This window comes from Tasmannia lanceolata, unplaced genomic scaffold, assembly GCF_043159265.1.
Source record: "Tasmannia lanceolata isolate RefF3 unplaced genomic scaffold, GAP_Taslan_0.1 ptg000007l, whole genome shotgun sequence".
Classification (NCBI taxonomy): Eukaryota; Viridiplantae; Streptophyta; class Magnoliopsida; order Canellales; family Winteraceae; genus Tasmannia; species Tasmannia lanceolata.
The window spans coordinates 1,605,412-1,621,223 of record NW_027518684.1 but is presented as its reverse complement, the minus strand read 5'-3'; the positions used below and the strand labels follow the sequence as shown (position 1 = coordinate 1,621,223).

The window sequence follows — 15,812 nt, the reverse complement described above, 5'->3', positions numbered from 1 at the left end:
AAGAAAAAAAATTTCTTAAAAATTTTAAGAAAAATGATGGCCTAAGGCCTTCAAGAAAAATTGGTGGTCCATCAAATCCCAAAATTTTTAAATCAAAAGGTGAAGATGTAATTAACAGCCTAGATAGGTGGAGTTATGTACCCGCAAATATCAACTTGGGCTGGGTTGGGTCAGGCTGAGGCCAACATTAGTCCAATATGAGATAGCATTCCCTCAACTTTAACCGAACCTTAGTTCGAGGATGGTCAATCCTAACCCAACCCACGTCTAAATAGATCAACCCTAACCTGACCTGTCTAACCCATTTGTCTAAATCAGGTAGGGTTTAATTGGGTTCGGCTAGGGATAACCAAGAGAAAAAAAACAAAAAAATTACAAAGAAAACCCCAAAAATTTTAAAAATTGTGATAAAATTAGAGGATGGAGACTGGGTTTGGGTCAGTTTCCCATGGCCTCAAACCTAATCCAACCCGAAATTAAATCAGGTTGGCTTTTCCCAACCCAACCTTAGGAAACACGAACCCAAACCGAGTTGAGATCCTGTTGAACCCATCAGATTCGGGTTGAGCCCGACCCAAGTTGCACCTCCACCCGCAAACAGCTTGTGGTCCTTTCTCTTGGTTTCTGTAGAGCATAATCTTGCCGCAGCCTCGACCTGGCAGAGATTCTTCATCGAATGCTCCCAATGAGGGTGACATTCAGGAGGTGATGATTCCTCATGCTAGGAATGTCCCAAGGCCTCTTCCTCCCTATACGGCTCAATATGTAAGCGCATTCCTCTTTGTTTTTTTGTTTTTTGTTTTTTCTCATAATTATCATCCATGAGATGATTTTCTGATGAGCTCATATTATTGCCATCTTTGTGGCTCGATTTACTTGTGCTCACTTCTTATTTATTCTTTAACAAGAGAATAAATATGAATTTTCTCTTGATTGTGAGATTCGAGTAAGGGGAAAAGCATGACTCCATATGAATTTTACTTCTTTCTTTGCTACTAAGTATAATCTTGAAATAGTATTTGAGTAGAAACAAACCCATCAGAAATTGATTGTGAGATTTGATTGTCTGGTTCAATTGAGTTTCATTGATTGTATTTGATTGACCTTTATTTGGATTCCGGATTTCTCAATCCAATTGAAAAATAAGTCAGTTCAAGATCGAGCTTGACTCAATTTCAACACTCAAGCATGACTATGGGTCATAATTTGCTAGGAAGCAAATGAAATTTCTTTCAGAGTCCATATGTTCAAAATCCTAGAAAGGTCTTTGGTGAAGGGCAATCACGACTGGAGGTGGATGATCGCTTGATCACTTTTTCCTTTTTTGTTTCAGATTATGACAACCGATTGTTGGACCGAAAATTGCACTAAATTTGAGTCCAATAATCATTGTGGGGCTCCACAATCTGTTGTCATAATCTAAAACAAACAGGTGGGTGATCACCCCATCCGATGATAGGATTAATCCATCTTATGTCGTCAACAGTAATAAATAAATAAAAAACACCTTCTGGAGGAAACACAATGATACGAGAATTTTGTGTCCAACACGGACCCCTTCGTTCTAAATTGTGAGAACCGATTGTGGCCCCAAACAGAGTATTGGACTTCAAATTATGTTTAATTTGAAGTCGAATAATCAGTTTGGGACCCGCAATCGGTTGCAACAATCTAAAATGAATAGGGCCTAAAGTAATTTTTAGCCCAATTATCAGTTTTGGACTCACAATTGGTTGTCAAAATCTAAAACGAACAGGGTCCAAGGAAATTGCAACCCAAGAGGACACAGCGTTTGTGCACATTGTGTACTGAGGACCCAACCTAGTTTTGTCGGTAAGAGCTCTATACGTACGGTGATTGATTGGAAAAATACTAGAGTTAGGTTTATCTGAACCGTCTAATTATTATGGATTGTTTTCAATCTCCTAATGCCAAACGTAGGGCTGCAACTTGGGTCGGGTAAAACCCGACCCGACCCGACCCGAAAATAGCTTGGGTTGGGTTCATGTTTCTCGGGTTTCGGGTCGAGCCAGGTCTAAGATCCAAAAGCCCGCATGAATCTTGGGTCGAGCAGGGTTTGAAGGGGCCCGACCCAACCCAACCCAACCCGAGTTACTTAAGTTATAGTATGTATTATTTTTTTCTAAAACTTTGCTACCTTAAAACTGAAAACTTAAAAGTAAAACTCACGCACGCATGCAATCACAGGGACTCTTTCCATCTTCTGTTTGTCCCCCCCCCCCTTTAGCTCTAGGGTTTCAAGTTTCAACTAAATAGTTAATGCACTAAATAGTTTGTTGTTTATCCCATATGAGTATAATCATTTGCATTTGGTAATGCATCAATTTATTCTCTTTGGACTAGTTATTAGTTAATGCACCAAAGAGTTTGCCATGCTTGAGTTTTTCTACTTCTATGAGTTGAGTTGCCTTGCCAAACAAGAGTTTTCCTTAAAAAATTGCGTCAGCATAAAAAAAAAACCCGGCCCAAGATATTTCTCGGGTAGGGTTGGGTTCTTCAAACCCGACCCGCCTGACCCGAGTTGCAGCCCTAGCCAAACATCAAGTCAATCATCTAATTATAAGATAAAAAAATGTGTATTTTTTGTTGGTCAACATGAAAATTTTAACGGTTCACATTTTAAGGCTAAAATAAATATTATTGGATGTTAGGATTGCATGATTGACCAACATTTATAGGTCATGAGATGCAAAGAAAGGCCAATGAGATGGATGGTTCAGATCAGTCCATGGAGGGACCAGGACCTTGTGGGCCACCTTATGATGATTGTCTTTGCGATTAAAAAAAAAAAAAAGGGGTCAATTATACACACATGGCCCCGTAGGTCTCGCCAATTGATTATTAGCATAGATGCAAATTCCGACCGACTCTAAAATCAAACATTGACCACACAATTATGTGGGGTCAAAATCTGATTAATGGGCTCAAAACTAAACACATTCTTGAGTCCAATAATCAGTTTTGGACTTAAAATCAATTCTCAAAATCCAAAACGAAGAGGACCTTAATACAAAGCGTTGACAAAGAGGTAAGGGCGTGTTTAACCCACCGAGGCGTTGGCTCTTCGGCATAAAGTCACGGGTTTGCTCCCTGTTGATGAGTGATCGAATCCCGCCCCCGACTTACCTGATACACGTGGTGAGTGGGTCGTTGCGTGTATCCGTAGGAACTAGTCCTACTCCCAAAGGGGGTGGGGACATCCTACGTCATCAAAAAAAAAGAAAAGGTAAGGGCGTGTTCGGCAAGGTTTCTCATTCTCGCTTAAATAATAGGGCGGAAACAGATTAATGAGAGTTGTGGAAGCTACTCTGAGTTGCGAGTTGCTCCGCAGAATCTCATCTTTCAGTCGTACAAAGCAGAAAAATTACAAAACCGGCTTTCCGGGTCAGGGATGCCAAACAAGAATTTCAGTATTTTTTAGCACTTTTCATTCTCCACACCTAGAAAATAGCCATATTTACTTATTATAATGTTTGCTCAACATGACTTACGGAACCAGAAAAATAAGAGATTTTATATGGTGTAAGCTCTTATAGTCAAAACTCGAAAAATAAAACATAGTAGATAGAAGAATATGAAGATTTCATTTTGGTGTGCGCGTGGGAGGTCAAGTATTTTTCAAAGAGTACAATGTGGCTCACTTGATAAGATGAACCAAACCGTTCATTTGTTGGGCCACAACAACGTAAATATGTTGTACCATGTATATCATATCAATAGGATGAACCTACCCTTCCGATCTATCGAGGTTTCTATAATGTGTAGCCCGTCTACATGTCAGTAGTTAGGATCACCTATGGATATGATAAATGGGAGAAAACCTATTTCCATTGTGTCCCAACAAATGAACTGTTTGGATCATCCTATGTAGTGGGTCTACTGTACTTCTTGAAAAAGAGATTATCCTAACCTTGGATCATCCTATGAAGTGGGTCCCACTATACTTTTTTGAAAATACTAGACATCAAGCACACACTTCATAGGACGATCCAAACTGTTCATTTGTCGCGCCACAACCTAAATAAGCTGTGACCCGAAAATCATTTCCATAAGATCATCCTAACCGTCGGATCTGTAGAGGCACTGCACATTAGAGAAACCTTTATAGGTCCAAAGGTTAAGATCATCCTTTGGAGATGATTTTCAGGGTACGACCTATTTACGTTGTGGCTCAAAATGAACGGTGTGGATCATCCTATTAAGTGGGCCCACAGTACTTTTTGAAAAATAATAGACCTAACCGGCACAAAATATATAAAAGGAAATATCACCTTAGGGCCCGTTTGGATGCCGAGAAGATTTTGATTTGGAATTCTCACATTTGCAGCCCTTTTTTAGTTGACATTTGGATCTCGATCAAATCCATGAATTTCCAATTCAGCGGTTGACAGTGAGAAAAATCAAATTTCCAAATAAGCTGTGGAAACAAGAAATTGGAAATCCACAGATCTGGCAATTTCCTTCACCCTCTTGGGTCCTCAACCTCTCCCTGTAGCAAGAATTACTCCTTTCCCTCTCTGTCTCCCTAACATGAGCTGGCAGATCTATTCGTTTTGTACTGAAAACTCAATTCCAAATCCAAATACAAAATCATAGGTGTCCAAACGGGCCCTTAGGCCATGTTTGGATACCCACAAGATTAAGATTTGGATTTAGTTCATATTTTGAACTGCGTCAGATCCTTTAGATTTCCAAATCAGCTACGACAGTGCAAAAAATTACGATTTTGAAATCTGTTCTGCGAGACATTATTTGGAAATCAATATTTGTGGCAACTTCTTTCACCGTCGCTGCTCTTTGAGGTTGCTCCGGCAGCAATGAGACATCCCTCGCTCCCAAAACTCAAATCCAAATCAAAATACAAATGCATGAGGTATCCAAACGGGTTATGGTACAGTCCGAGAGGTGAATTTATATTACATATGTAGGCCCCATTTGAACTCTACCTAAATTTAAAACTATAAGTTGCAGTTGGGGTTGTTCCCGGTTCTTCCTTTCGAGAATAGAAACTAGAAATCATATTTAGAAAGGAGACTAGATTTTGAGGATCTTCTTTAAGTCACATATAAACTGTGTGATCGAACCAAAAGCAAGAAAGCAAAGGAAAAAAGGGAACGAAAGCCCATTCCATATTCTCCATTACTACCAATAGAATCGGAAGAAGAATTTAGTAAAGAGCTGAGATGAAATCTGATTCATCCGAGCTTCATCTCGGTATCCTTACGGCAATCCTGTCTCGATTTCCGGTAAAACATCTCTCCAAGTTAAACTGTGTTTCCAAAAAGTTTCTTAACTTGATAAACTCACCATACTTTGAAAATTTTCCTTCTGAGCATCGAAACTTTCACATTCATGGGTTTTAATAATTTATACTCCAATGGCCTAAGCTGTTAGAGTTAGTGTCTCTCTGGACGAGAAAACCAACATAAGCCTTCCCCCTTTCCCCTTTTTTCTGTTCAGAAGATTTTATTCTCTGGAATCTAGAACAGTTATAGTTTTCTGTCTTTATATATGTTCCTTCTCTTCTCAATTCAACAATACCCGTTTCAATACTTTGGTTAAAGCATGGAAGAGGCCAAGGGTAAGAAAATTGAACTTTTATTTGTTTTTCTTATTTGGGTTTTGGGTTGCATTATCATCTCTTGTTTTTCTTCCACTTTTTTGTTTTTGTTTGAAATGGAAAAAAAATTGAAAAGTTTGTATTGTAAGAATTTGAAGTGGGAATTCTAAGATGGGTTGGTTTATTTATTGTGATGAACATTGTACTTGATTTTGTTCTTTTTTCTTTCATTTGCATTTTCATTTTTATGTATGGGTATGACTAGGATGGTATGTAGAGAATTACTTGTAAATTTTGCATTGGGAACTCAGATTGGTTGTTTCTTCTCTTTCTTTCTTTTTCCTTTTTTCCTGTGTGGATTATTACCCTGCTTTATTTTATGATCTTCCTTTTTCTCTATTTCTTGTGGGCATTGTTTGGATTGAAACTAAACTAATGGCTTGTGGGATTTGGAGGGGGAAATCCCAGATGGATCAGAGTCTGACTTCCAAGTAGAATTATGCTTATATATTTGTGCACATTAATTTTTTATTATTTTTGTTATTTCCCCTCTTTCATAGGTTTGTGTAGGATTCTAGTTTCTGGAATATCAACTTGGCAATCTGGAATAAATCTTTTCTGCATATATAAATTTCTAGTCTAACTATATTTTTATACAGATTATTGGTGTTATTTTCATCTCTCTCTTTTTTTTCTTTTTTTTTAACAGTAAAATGATTTCATTAAGAGAGAATGAGATGGTCAAAGAAAGAGATACAACGAAAAATAAGATACAAAGCGAAATAAAAAAAGGAATTTTTCATCTTTTTGTTTTTCTTCTCTTTCATGGATATATATATATATATATATAGGTAAGCTGGGGTTAGGCAAGACCCGTACCAGATATCATTAAAAAGATAGAAGCATAACAAAGAGGGCCAAGAGGCCAATACAAAAGGGTCGACAGGCCGGGCTTCAGCCCTTACAATCTAAGATACAATGATCCATTCTTGTCTTCAATTACAGCTGAGAGGAGGCTTTGAGTAGCCAAAAACACAATGGAAAGGAAAGCCTTTATGTGGGTAATTCCTTTTTGAAAGTTGATCTGCAGGGCAGTTTCCTTCTCTCCAAGAATAGGATATTCGCCAACTCAGATGTTCCAGATAGCTTCTGATTTGTCTAAGGGTTTATTTATGCTTCAAGGGACAGGTACATTTCCAAGGATGATATCCACCGCGAGTTTTGAATCCGATTCGATCCATAAGTTCAGACAGTTCATGGACAGGGCAAGGTCGATGCCTCTTTCAATAGCCTGCAATTCCAACTCATAGATTTCCTTTTTGTCTACATTGATAGAGAAGAGATTTTTAATCATACCCCGATTATCTCTGATAAGGCCCCCCATACCTCCTCAGTTTGAATCCAAAGATGCATCCGAATTCAGTTTCAGTTCATCTTCTTTTGGTGGAGACCAAGAGCAGTATCTGCTGGAAGGATCTTCAGGAATGTGTCTGTATTTTAGATTTGTGGCCGTAGATATGTTTCTTGGAGAGTTCTTGTCTTTAATTTTCAGCCCATTCATCTTAATGCTGATCATCTTCTTTCATGGATATTTGTAGAAGGGAAGTGATATATCCGCCCCTTTTGATTGCTTGGGACACCCAGCAGCATTGTATCAATGACTGCAGAGGGGCTGATGTACTTCACATCAGAAGGATTCGATGGGGTACATCAGCCCCTCTGCAGTCATTGATATACTGCCAGGTATCCCGAGTAATCAAAAGGGGCGGATTTATCACTTCCCTTTGTAGAATTGTTACTATAAGCTTTATTTTTGTAGTTTGTGGAATTTGGTCCCGGAAACCGCTGATGCGTTGGATTTTATATTTATTGAGTATTATAACAAGTCTCTCTTTCGTTGTCATTTATTTTCTTCTGCTTCATCTGCATATCTTGATTAAGATTACAGGATTTATTTTTATAGTTTGCAAATTTAGGAGCCGGAATTCTCAGATCGGTCATGCTCTTCTCTTTTTTTCTTTATGAAGTATATTGGTCGATAAGATTATTCCTCTCCCCCGTCTTTCTCATTTATGAGTATGAGTAAGATCCCAATTATGTACTTAGGTAGCCTGAAAAATAAAAGCAACAATTCTCAGATTGGTCCGATTTTTTTTTCCTTTTCATTGAGTATAAGTTTCCCTCTTCTTTATCTTTTGTGGATATCTGTTCAACTGCAATGTAGGCCTCAATTTTTATAGCTTGTAATTTGTAGAGTCAGGAATGGGAATTCTCAACTAAACTCAACTCAATTAAGCCATTGTCCTAAACTAGTTGAGGTCGGTTAATGAATCCTTTAGACAATTTTCATGAAGAAGGATCCGGGCACCGATGCAGCGTGTTGCTAAGAGGGTGACGCCCCGACGAATTTTCTATAGGATTCATTTCATAGAAGAGTGGCAAAGTTTATGGCTGTCTGCCAACCTGACGCCACTGTACCGTGGAGTGTCATCTCCATTTGGGAGAGAACAATGAAAATTCAAAGTTAGTGTGGAAACCAGTCCAAAGACAAACAAGGTCAGTTGCTTTAAACCAAGTGGAAGAAACAGCTACTCTCACTCCAAATCCAGGAGCTACGAATAATCCCACTCATTGCAACATTCTAGGCACTAGCACAAATCCTAACCAAGTTCACATAGATGGCAACAAATTCACAATCCTAGGAGATCATTCAGCGAGTCTTAATCATATTTCGGCTGGTTCCCGAAGTGGAACATCCATTGATGATGGTTCCTGGCAAAGGGTTCCAAAGAAAAAAGACAAAAATGGAAAATCTCCGCCTCTTCTCCTTCGCCCAGCTTCCTCCTGTGTTCTTCCATCTTTATCCAGGCCTCCCCCAAAGCTAGGTTAATTAGGGGGCTTGGCTGTTTTGGGAAGTTGGTGCTTGAGGGTGGTTTTGGCATATTTTTTGTCCTTGTGGTTTTGATTCTATTTTTTCTATTTTTAGTTTGTTGCTTACAGTGTTGTTTGCCCAAGCTATTTGTGGGCCTTTTTTTTTATGTTGTTGTGTTGTTCCCCTTTCCTCTATGGAGGTGAGAATGGCTTCTCAAGCTCCATGTATATATTTCTTAATTTACATTCTGGTGGGGGTCTGCCTAACCCCAACTTACCAATCTGTTAAAGTATAAAAGATAAATAACGCCTTTCTCCAATAGCTTAAGCTTTTGGAAAAGTTGGTAAGGTTGGTGATTTTAACACAAATAAAATTAAAATAAAAAAACTCCTTTATCTTGTCTTGGGACAGGCTGTGAAATACACAAGCGGAGTTAATGGGAATTCTCAAATGGTCTTTTCTTTTTCTTTTTTGTACTGTAGTGGGTTCCTTTATTTGTTTTTGTCATATTTCTTTTTCTTTTTCATTTTTCTGACGGATATGTATAGAATAGCAACACGAGGCCCTATTGAATTCAATGCATCCCAGTCGTGTATCATGTTCTCCTGTTCCTAACTCTACAATACACATTTTTTTTTTTGAATGATTATCTCTACAATACACACAGGCACCACTTTAATTGATATGAGCCAATCATGTGGTGGGATCCTCCTTGGATTGCCTGGACTGGAGCCCAAAAATCAATCATCCAAATCATGTGTTTAACGGCCTTTTGGCCATTGAATTCAGACTATTGTATATTTATATGTCTTACCCTTTTTCTAATGGATCTTGATCAAACAGTTAGGATCACCCGGTCATAATGATCTTCAGCAGTGAACCATCTAAGGTGAGGCTTATCACATGAATGGTTTAGAGAAACAGTGATTGGCTCCACATGTAATGAATAAACTGGGAAGCATGGCAATACGATGGCATCATAGGGAGAGAGATAAGAAGTTCTCAGATGTCTCAAGTTTCAACTATTGTATTACAACTATGTTATTTACAACTATTGTATTACAACTGGGAAGCATGGCAATACGATGGGACAGTCAGAATCACCTGATCATAATGTTCTTCAGGCAGTGAACATCCAAGATGAGGCCTATCTCATGAATGGTTTAGATTGGTCATTTATTTAGAATTATGCTTGACTGATGTGTTTTTTAAGGTATAGTATTAAAAGTGGGAATTTTAAGATCTATTGGATTGTGCGGCCTATGTTGTTTATTTGTTTTGTACCCCCTTCATCTGGAGCTCACATGCTATATTTTTCTTTTAATGGTATATGTGAATTGCAATGGGTGAGTGGAAGCTATATTGATTGTCTGTAAAGTTGGGAATTGGAATTCGTAGATGGGCCAGATTTTTTAGTTGTTCCTTTTGATTTGTTCGATCTTCAACGACCTTTCTCGTTTAGCTATTTTTCCTCTTCTCTGTTATTTGTGTAAGACTGTAATGAGATTTTTTTATTTTTTTTATTTTTTTATTTTTTTGAAATGGACTGTAATGAGATTTATATGCTAATGGACTTTTAAAACTCTCTCTCTCTTTCTTGTTGAATTATGTTTGATTCATGTTTTTTTCTTTCGTTCTTTTTTCCTTCAATCCATTCATTTTTCAGTGCTGGAATCCAAGGATGGAACTATTGCTGTAGCTTCCACATTTTCTGGCCATCAACAAGGTAATGGGTGCCACATTTTCGGCTCTCTTTATCCTATATAAGCTCGAATTTGTACATTTTAAAAAAAAAAGAAATGTCCAGTCATGGTTTAAACTTTAAATGAAGCATGAGCATTAATGGTTTATTTGGACAATTTCTTTGTTTTTGTGGATTATCAGAGGAGGACTCCTTTTTAAATAGTTCTAATAAAAAAAAAGGCGGCCCAGTGCACGAGGCTCCCGCCATTGCAGGGTGTAGGGAGGGCTAGATGTACGCAGTCTTACCCCTGCTTTGCAAAGAAGCTGTTTCCGTGACTCGAACCCGTGACCACCAGGTCACAATGGAGTAACCTTACCGTTGCACCGAAGTTCTAATACCATTTAAAATTATTTGAAAATAAAACCTATGTTGTTGATAAGTATTGCATTGTTTGGTCATGGATCAATTAGCTGTTGAAGATAGAGATCACAAATTCTTATCGAAAGCCGTCGAAGAAGCTTACAACGGGGTTGATTGTGGAGATGGTGGCCCTTTTGGTGCTGTCATCATTTGTAATGATGAAATAGTTGCGAGTTCTCATAACATGGTTTTGAAGAGCACAGATCCAACTGCCCATGCTGAAGTGACCGCAATAAGAGAGGTCAGACCCTGAAAGTAGCTTTTCTTGTGAACAATTGGCTATATCTCTTGCAGTTTTAAAGCTCTAACCGTGTTCTTTGTTTATTTGTATCCAATTTGGTAACTTTTTTTATTTGAAAGATCAAGATATTATTTCCAATTTGTTAACTGAAATGGGTTGTGGAAACTTTGGCTTACAAATCAGTGAGAATTAATTAACTCTGGTTTCATTTCTGGATCTTTCTCTATCTAGTCACTATTGATACCTAATATTTAGGCCAGAATTGAGTGACCCTATATTTTATGCCCACCTATCTTTAGTCAATCTTTAGGATTTGGGTTAATTCCTTCATTATTTTGAATGTAATTATTTGGAATTCTCTAGCAGGCTGAAACAACTTATTTGTTTCCTATTATATGTTAAGCTTCAACATCCGAACGAAACATGTTATTATGGGTAAATGTAATTTTTTTTGAATGTGTAAACGTAATTATTTGGTTTATTATTTATAAAAAGGAAAAGAAATGTATCGACATGTTGGTTATTGTTTCTTGTTTGTTTAGAAGATCGGCTTGTGAAGGGTTATTTATATTCTATATTAGGGTGTACCTATGTCTTAACATCTTTGTATATATTTCAGCTGTTAGGACATGAACAGAATAGATCAGAATTTTAATCGCTTTCATGAGGTCAAGAGGAGAGAAGTAGAATTAGTTAAAAGCTTCTCAACAGAGAACAGTAGTTCCATTTTCTAGATTTGAAGTTCAAACGTCAAACTCCGTAACATCACCTACCATATGAAAAAAGAGGAAAAAAAGAATCAAACCTCATCATGAACAGATCCAACCTTGCCTACCTTTATATTTACTATGTTGCGCTTGATTATGGTAGACTTATTTAGAGTTTTAGGAGCTTTTACTTGTAGCAAAGAAGTCATTGAATAGATTTCTGGATAGTTCAATCAATCATTAGTGAGAAACCTTTGGAGTTATGCGTAATTACAATGAAATTGAAATGCCTTGGGAGGGTCGGAAAAGTGTTCGAGAAACAAAAGGAAAAACATTGCAAGAAATTTGAAGAAACGGTTCAGACCAAGCACACAGGCAAACCTTCATCCACCCAAAACCCCAAACCTTAATTTGCGGACCCTATTAGTTTCAACTGAGAAAAACAAGATTTGAAGAGAGAATAAACGGATAAATGTTAGATTCACAAAATTTTGGGATTTTTTCATTTTAGGTAAAATTTATATTTATTCTCTCATTTTTCTCTATGGATTAGTTATTATACATAAAAAATAGTGATGTGTTGGTTTCTCTGTTTGGGCATTATTTATGTGGATTTTATTATTATCTCTTTTTTTCTACTTTTTGTAATATTTTATCTTTTATTTATAGATTCTTGTGTAATGTATTGTTTGATTGTTTTATTCTATAGGCTAGATCTATCACGTTATGTTTTTTGGTCCATGTGTCCATTTCTTACGAACTCTTGTTACTTTTTTGCATTTTGTCATGATTTTTTTAACATTTTAATAATTGAATTTCTTTTATATTTGATGTTTAAGAAAATTTGAACTTGATCTATGTGTGTAGGCTTGTTCTTGATTATTTTACTGTTTTTAATGATATTTATTATTTTTTTTACTTTTTGATAATTTTTTAAGGGCAGTGAGAAATCGACCCCCCATCTCTCTCTCTCTCTCTCTCTCTCTCTCTCTCTCTCTCTCTCAGCACTGCCGTATATGGGGGTCGAGTTAAGATATATGGGAGTCGATTTCTCACTGCCCTTTTTAAAATATGATATTTCTTAGTACCTGTGTAGTTATGTTAGTGTTTTAGCTATTTTGATTGTTTATTTGATAATTTCTTTAGTGAAAATATTTTTTCTACACTTAATTCAAGTAGTAGCAAAAAAAGTTGAGAGAAGCCCACTTAAATGTGGCTGACAACTCTTATAGATCTCTTCAAAAATTATCAAATCATAGTTTTTTTATTGAAGTAAATGTGTTAAAAGTATTAAAAATAAAAGTAAATGCATAAGTATGGTTGATACTTTTCGTTTCGGTCTCCGACTGACACGCTGACTGATACTGATATTTTGAGACTCGGTTGTAATTGCAACAATTATTTCCCAAGAACATTTATAACTTGGTCTTTTAGTAGCTGTTTTTTTATAAAAAAAAAATTTGAATGGAGCACATAATGAAACCATAGACCTGGGACACTTGGCAATGTGTACCAAAATGCCAGCCATGGTTTCTTATCCTTATAATGCAGTGAATGGCAGCTGAAAGCACTAGAGTTCCTGCAAGAATGGTTCTCATACATGTGTAGGTGTCTATTTAAATCTTAGTAGGTTAAAATGGTCTCAAACATTTGTTCTATGAACAAGTTTAGTATGGAAAGGAATGTATACAAGGCAAAGTTAATTGTAGATGTCATCATATCTACTACACAGAATGAGTTATGCTCAGCCTTCCCCTACAATTGAGTGGTTGATCCTTAATGTCCTCTTAGCACATGGGCTTATGGTAATATTAGGTGTCTCCAAAGATATAGACAACCTCATCATTGATGGGGTCTTACCCTGATCACTAGGTAACCAAGGGTACCCTACATCTTGTGAGGGTTTTATCCGAAGTTCTGAATGTCCCTCATCTTGGGATTGTCTACCTTGTGTCTGGGTCTGGACTCTACACTGTTAGTGTAAGGTTTAGTCCTTTTTTTACATCCCGCACACATAATGTTCTGAGATTGGCTATACTACTATTTCTTGATTCTGAAGAGGACTTCGATTGCACCTCTTGTAATGTTTATCAGGTTTTCTAGCAAATTGGATATGCTCGTGACAGTTTGAAATATGCTAATTTTTATGGCATGTTTACTTTTCAGAGAAAAAAAGTGAAGTGATATATTTGCACCCTTTGCTTCCCAGGGCCACCCAATGTAATATGTTGGTTTCTTGTGTCAAGTTGTGTGACATGTTTAAAATCAGTTAGTTTGCTGTGGCATGTTTGATATGTTGTAGTTTCTTATGGCATGTTTTGTAGATCAGAGTATATGTTAAAATAGTTTCACATTACTTTTAAACTTTGTCCATATTCCACACAATCCTTGTTGGGGGTTCCACGTGAAAGCAAAGATCCCACATCGGTAAAGAGAGAAATGTGGATGGGCTTTATAAGGGCTTGGGCACCCTGGCTAGCTTTTGAGGGTGAGCTCTACCTGGGTCCCAAAAAGTGGTATCAGAGCTGGGCGTGTGGTAACCCCGGTTTAGACTCCGAGGATGGGAATATCCCTCGTGGAAGATCTCGGTAAGCCTCCGAGGGTGGAAAAAAAATCCCTCGGGGAAGATCTCGTAGTTCCCACATTGCACCCACGTGGATGGGCGAGATTGTCCACATTGCTTCCATGTGGAGGGGGAGATTGTTGGGGTTCCACATGAAAGCAAAGATCCCACATCGGTAAAGAGAGAGATGTGGATGGGCTTTATAAGGGCTTGCCCCCCCCACCACTCTCTTAACAGCTAGCTTTTGAGGGTGAGTTCTACCCGGGTCCCAACAATCCTTTCATCTGCAGAAATGCTTGTGTGTTTTAATGCTGGTACCTGTATTATAAGGTGGAAGATGCCACATATTGCAGTTTTCCAAGAGTTTTTTTTGGGTATTGGCAACATTGCACGAACTTGTGAACATTTTATCTTTGACATCCATATGGATTTGCAAATGACCTAATACATATCCCTTTTTAGGCATGCAAAAAACTCAATCAAATCGAGCTTTCTGATTGCGAAATATATGCATCCTGTGAACCTTGTCCGATGTGCTTTGGCGCCATTCATGTATCACGAATGAAGGTAACAGTCTATCCCTTACTCATTTTCTCTTCTCATTACTGATCAAAGAAAGATAGGGGTACAATTTGGGTTGGGTCGTGTTGAGCTTTTTCTTAAAAATGAATTGGAAACCCGGCTCAATTTTATGGCAAAAGCTCAACCAAAATTCCCTAAATCGACCCGAGTTGCAACCCAAAGAAAAAGAAATCTTGTCATGACCAAGGTTTTAAATTTCGGTTTCGGACCCCACCAAAATCGAAATTTCGGTCGAAATCCGACGACTAATAAAAAAGAATATTTTATTCGTTATCGGAATCCCTAAAATTTCGGTAAAAATTTCGGGATAATTTTAAAAATAATTAAAAAATCGAAAAAATAGGTCGAAATCCCTAAAATTTCACACGAAATTTCGTACGAAATAATAACACACTTTGGGTATGTACCAATTCGGTTTCGGTCGAAATTTAAAACCATGCTCATGACTACTTACATCTATCCAATCTTTTTGGGCTGATTTTGTAATTGGGTGTTGCATGTTCTACTGTTATGTTACAGAGGTTGGTGTATGGAGCAAAGGCTGAGGCTGCAATAGCTATTGGGTTTGATGATTTTATTGCCGATGCATTAAGGGGCACTGGATTCTACCAAAAGGCCCACTTGGAGATTAAAAAAGCTGATGGGAAAGGTGCCATCATTGCTGAACAAGTCTTTGAGAAGACCAAGGAGAAGTTTAGAATGTATTGATATCTCCATGGAATGACTTGAAACATTCTCGTTTATGGTACTTAAAATAAATATATTTCTCCATTTTCAGTACATGATTTCATTGTCTTTTTTAATCTTATTCTAATCTTCTGCTATTGTTTGAAAAGTGAAAACCCAGCCTCTAGTTTCTACTCACACAAGACAAATAAGCAGCCATTTGCTTGTGGGAAGGTGAATATTATGCTTAGTTATGAAGGCAAATATAGCTATGAATTTCTTCCTAATTGATCAACATGTGCTTGAATTTTACCTTCAATGTGAAGGTTTTAGAAGGACCTTATCTTTTAGGTGTGAAACCCAGCTGAGAAAGATCAATGGTAAAAGGCACTTTTTGGGTCCTACATGGGGGCATAGGTGGGCTTGTATGTGAAGTCCAGACCATTGATCTTGTAGAACATCATGAGGCGACCAACATGGTACTGGTCCCATCAGG

General features: G+C 37.5%; 1 protein-coding gene across 5 annotated transcripts; it reads left to right on the top strand.

The window, feature by feature from the left end:
• Positions 1–405: 405 nt before the first annotated feature.
• On the top strand, positions 406–15,430 carry LOC143880767 (guanosine deaminase-like). 5 transcript variants are annotated; one of them, XM_077383746.1, is made up of 5 exons: positions 406–765; positions 10,120–10,179; positions 10,608–10,798; positions 14,531–14,635; positions 15,170–15,430. In XM_077383746.1, the coding sequence occupies exons 3-5, from the start codon at positions 10,742–10,744 to the stop codon at positions 15,356–15,358; spliced, it is 351 nt and encodes a 116-aa protein (XP_077239861.1). In that variant the 5' UTR covers positions 406–765; positions 10,120–10,179; positions 10,608–10,741; the 3' UTR covers positions 15,359–15,430. The 5 variants fall into 5 exon arrangements, with proteins under 5 accessions (XP_077239861.1, XP_077239859.1, XP_077239857.1 ...); XM_077383744.1 differs by lacking the exon at positions 406–765 and adding an exon at positions 5,031–5,267; XM_077383742.1 differs by lacking the exon at positions 406–765 and adding an exon at positions 5,303–5,602.
• Positions 15,431–15,812: the final 382 nt, after the last annotated feature.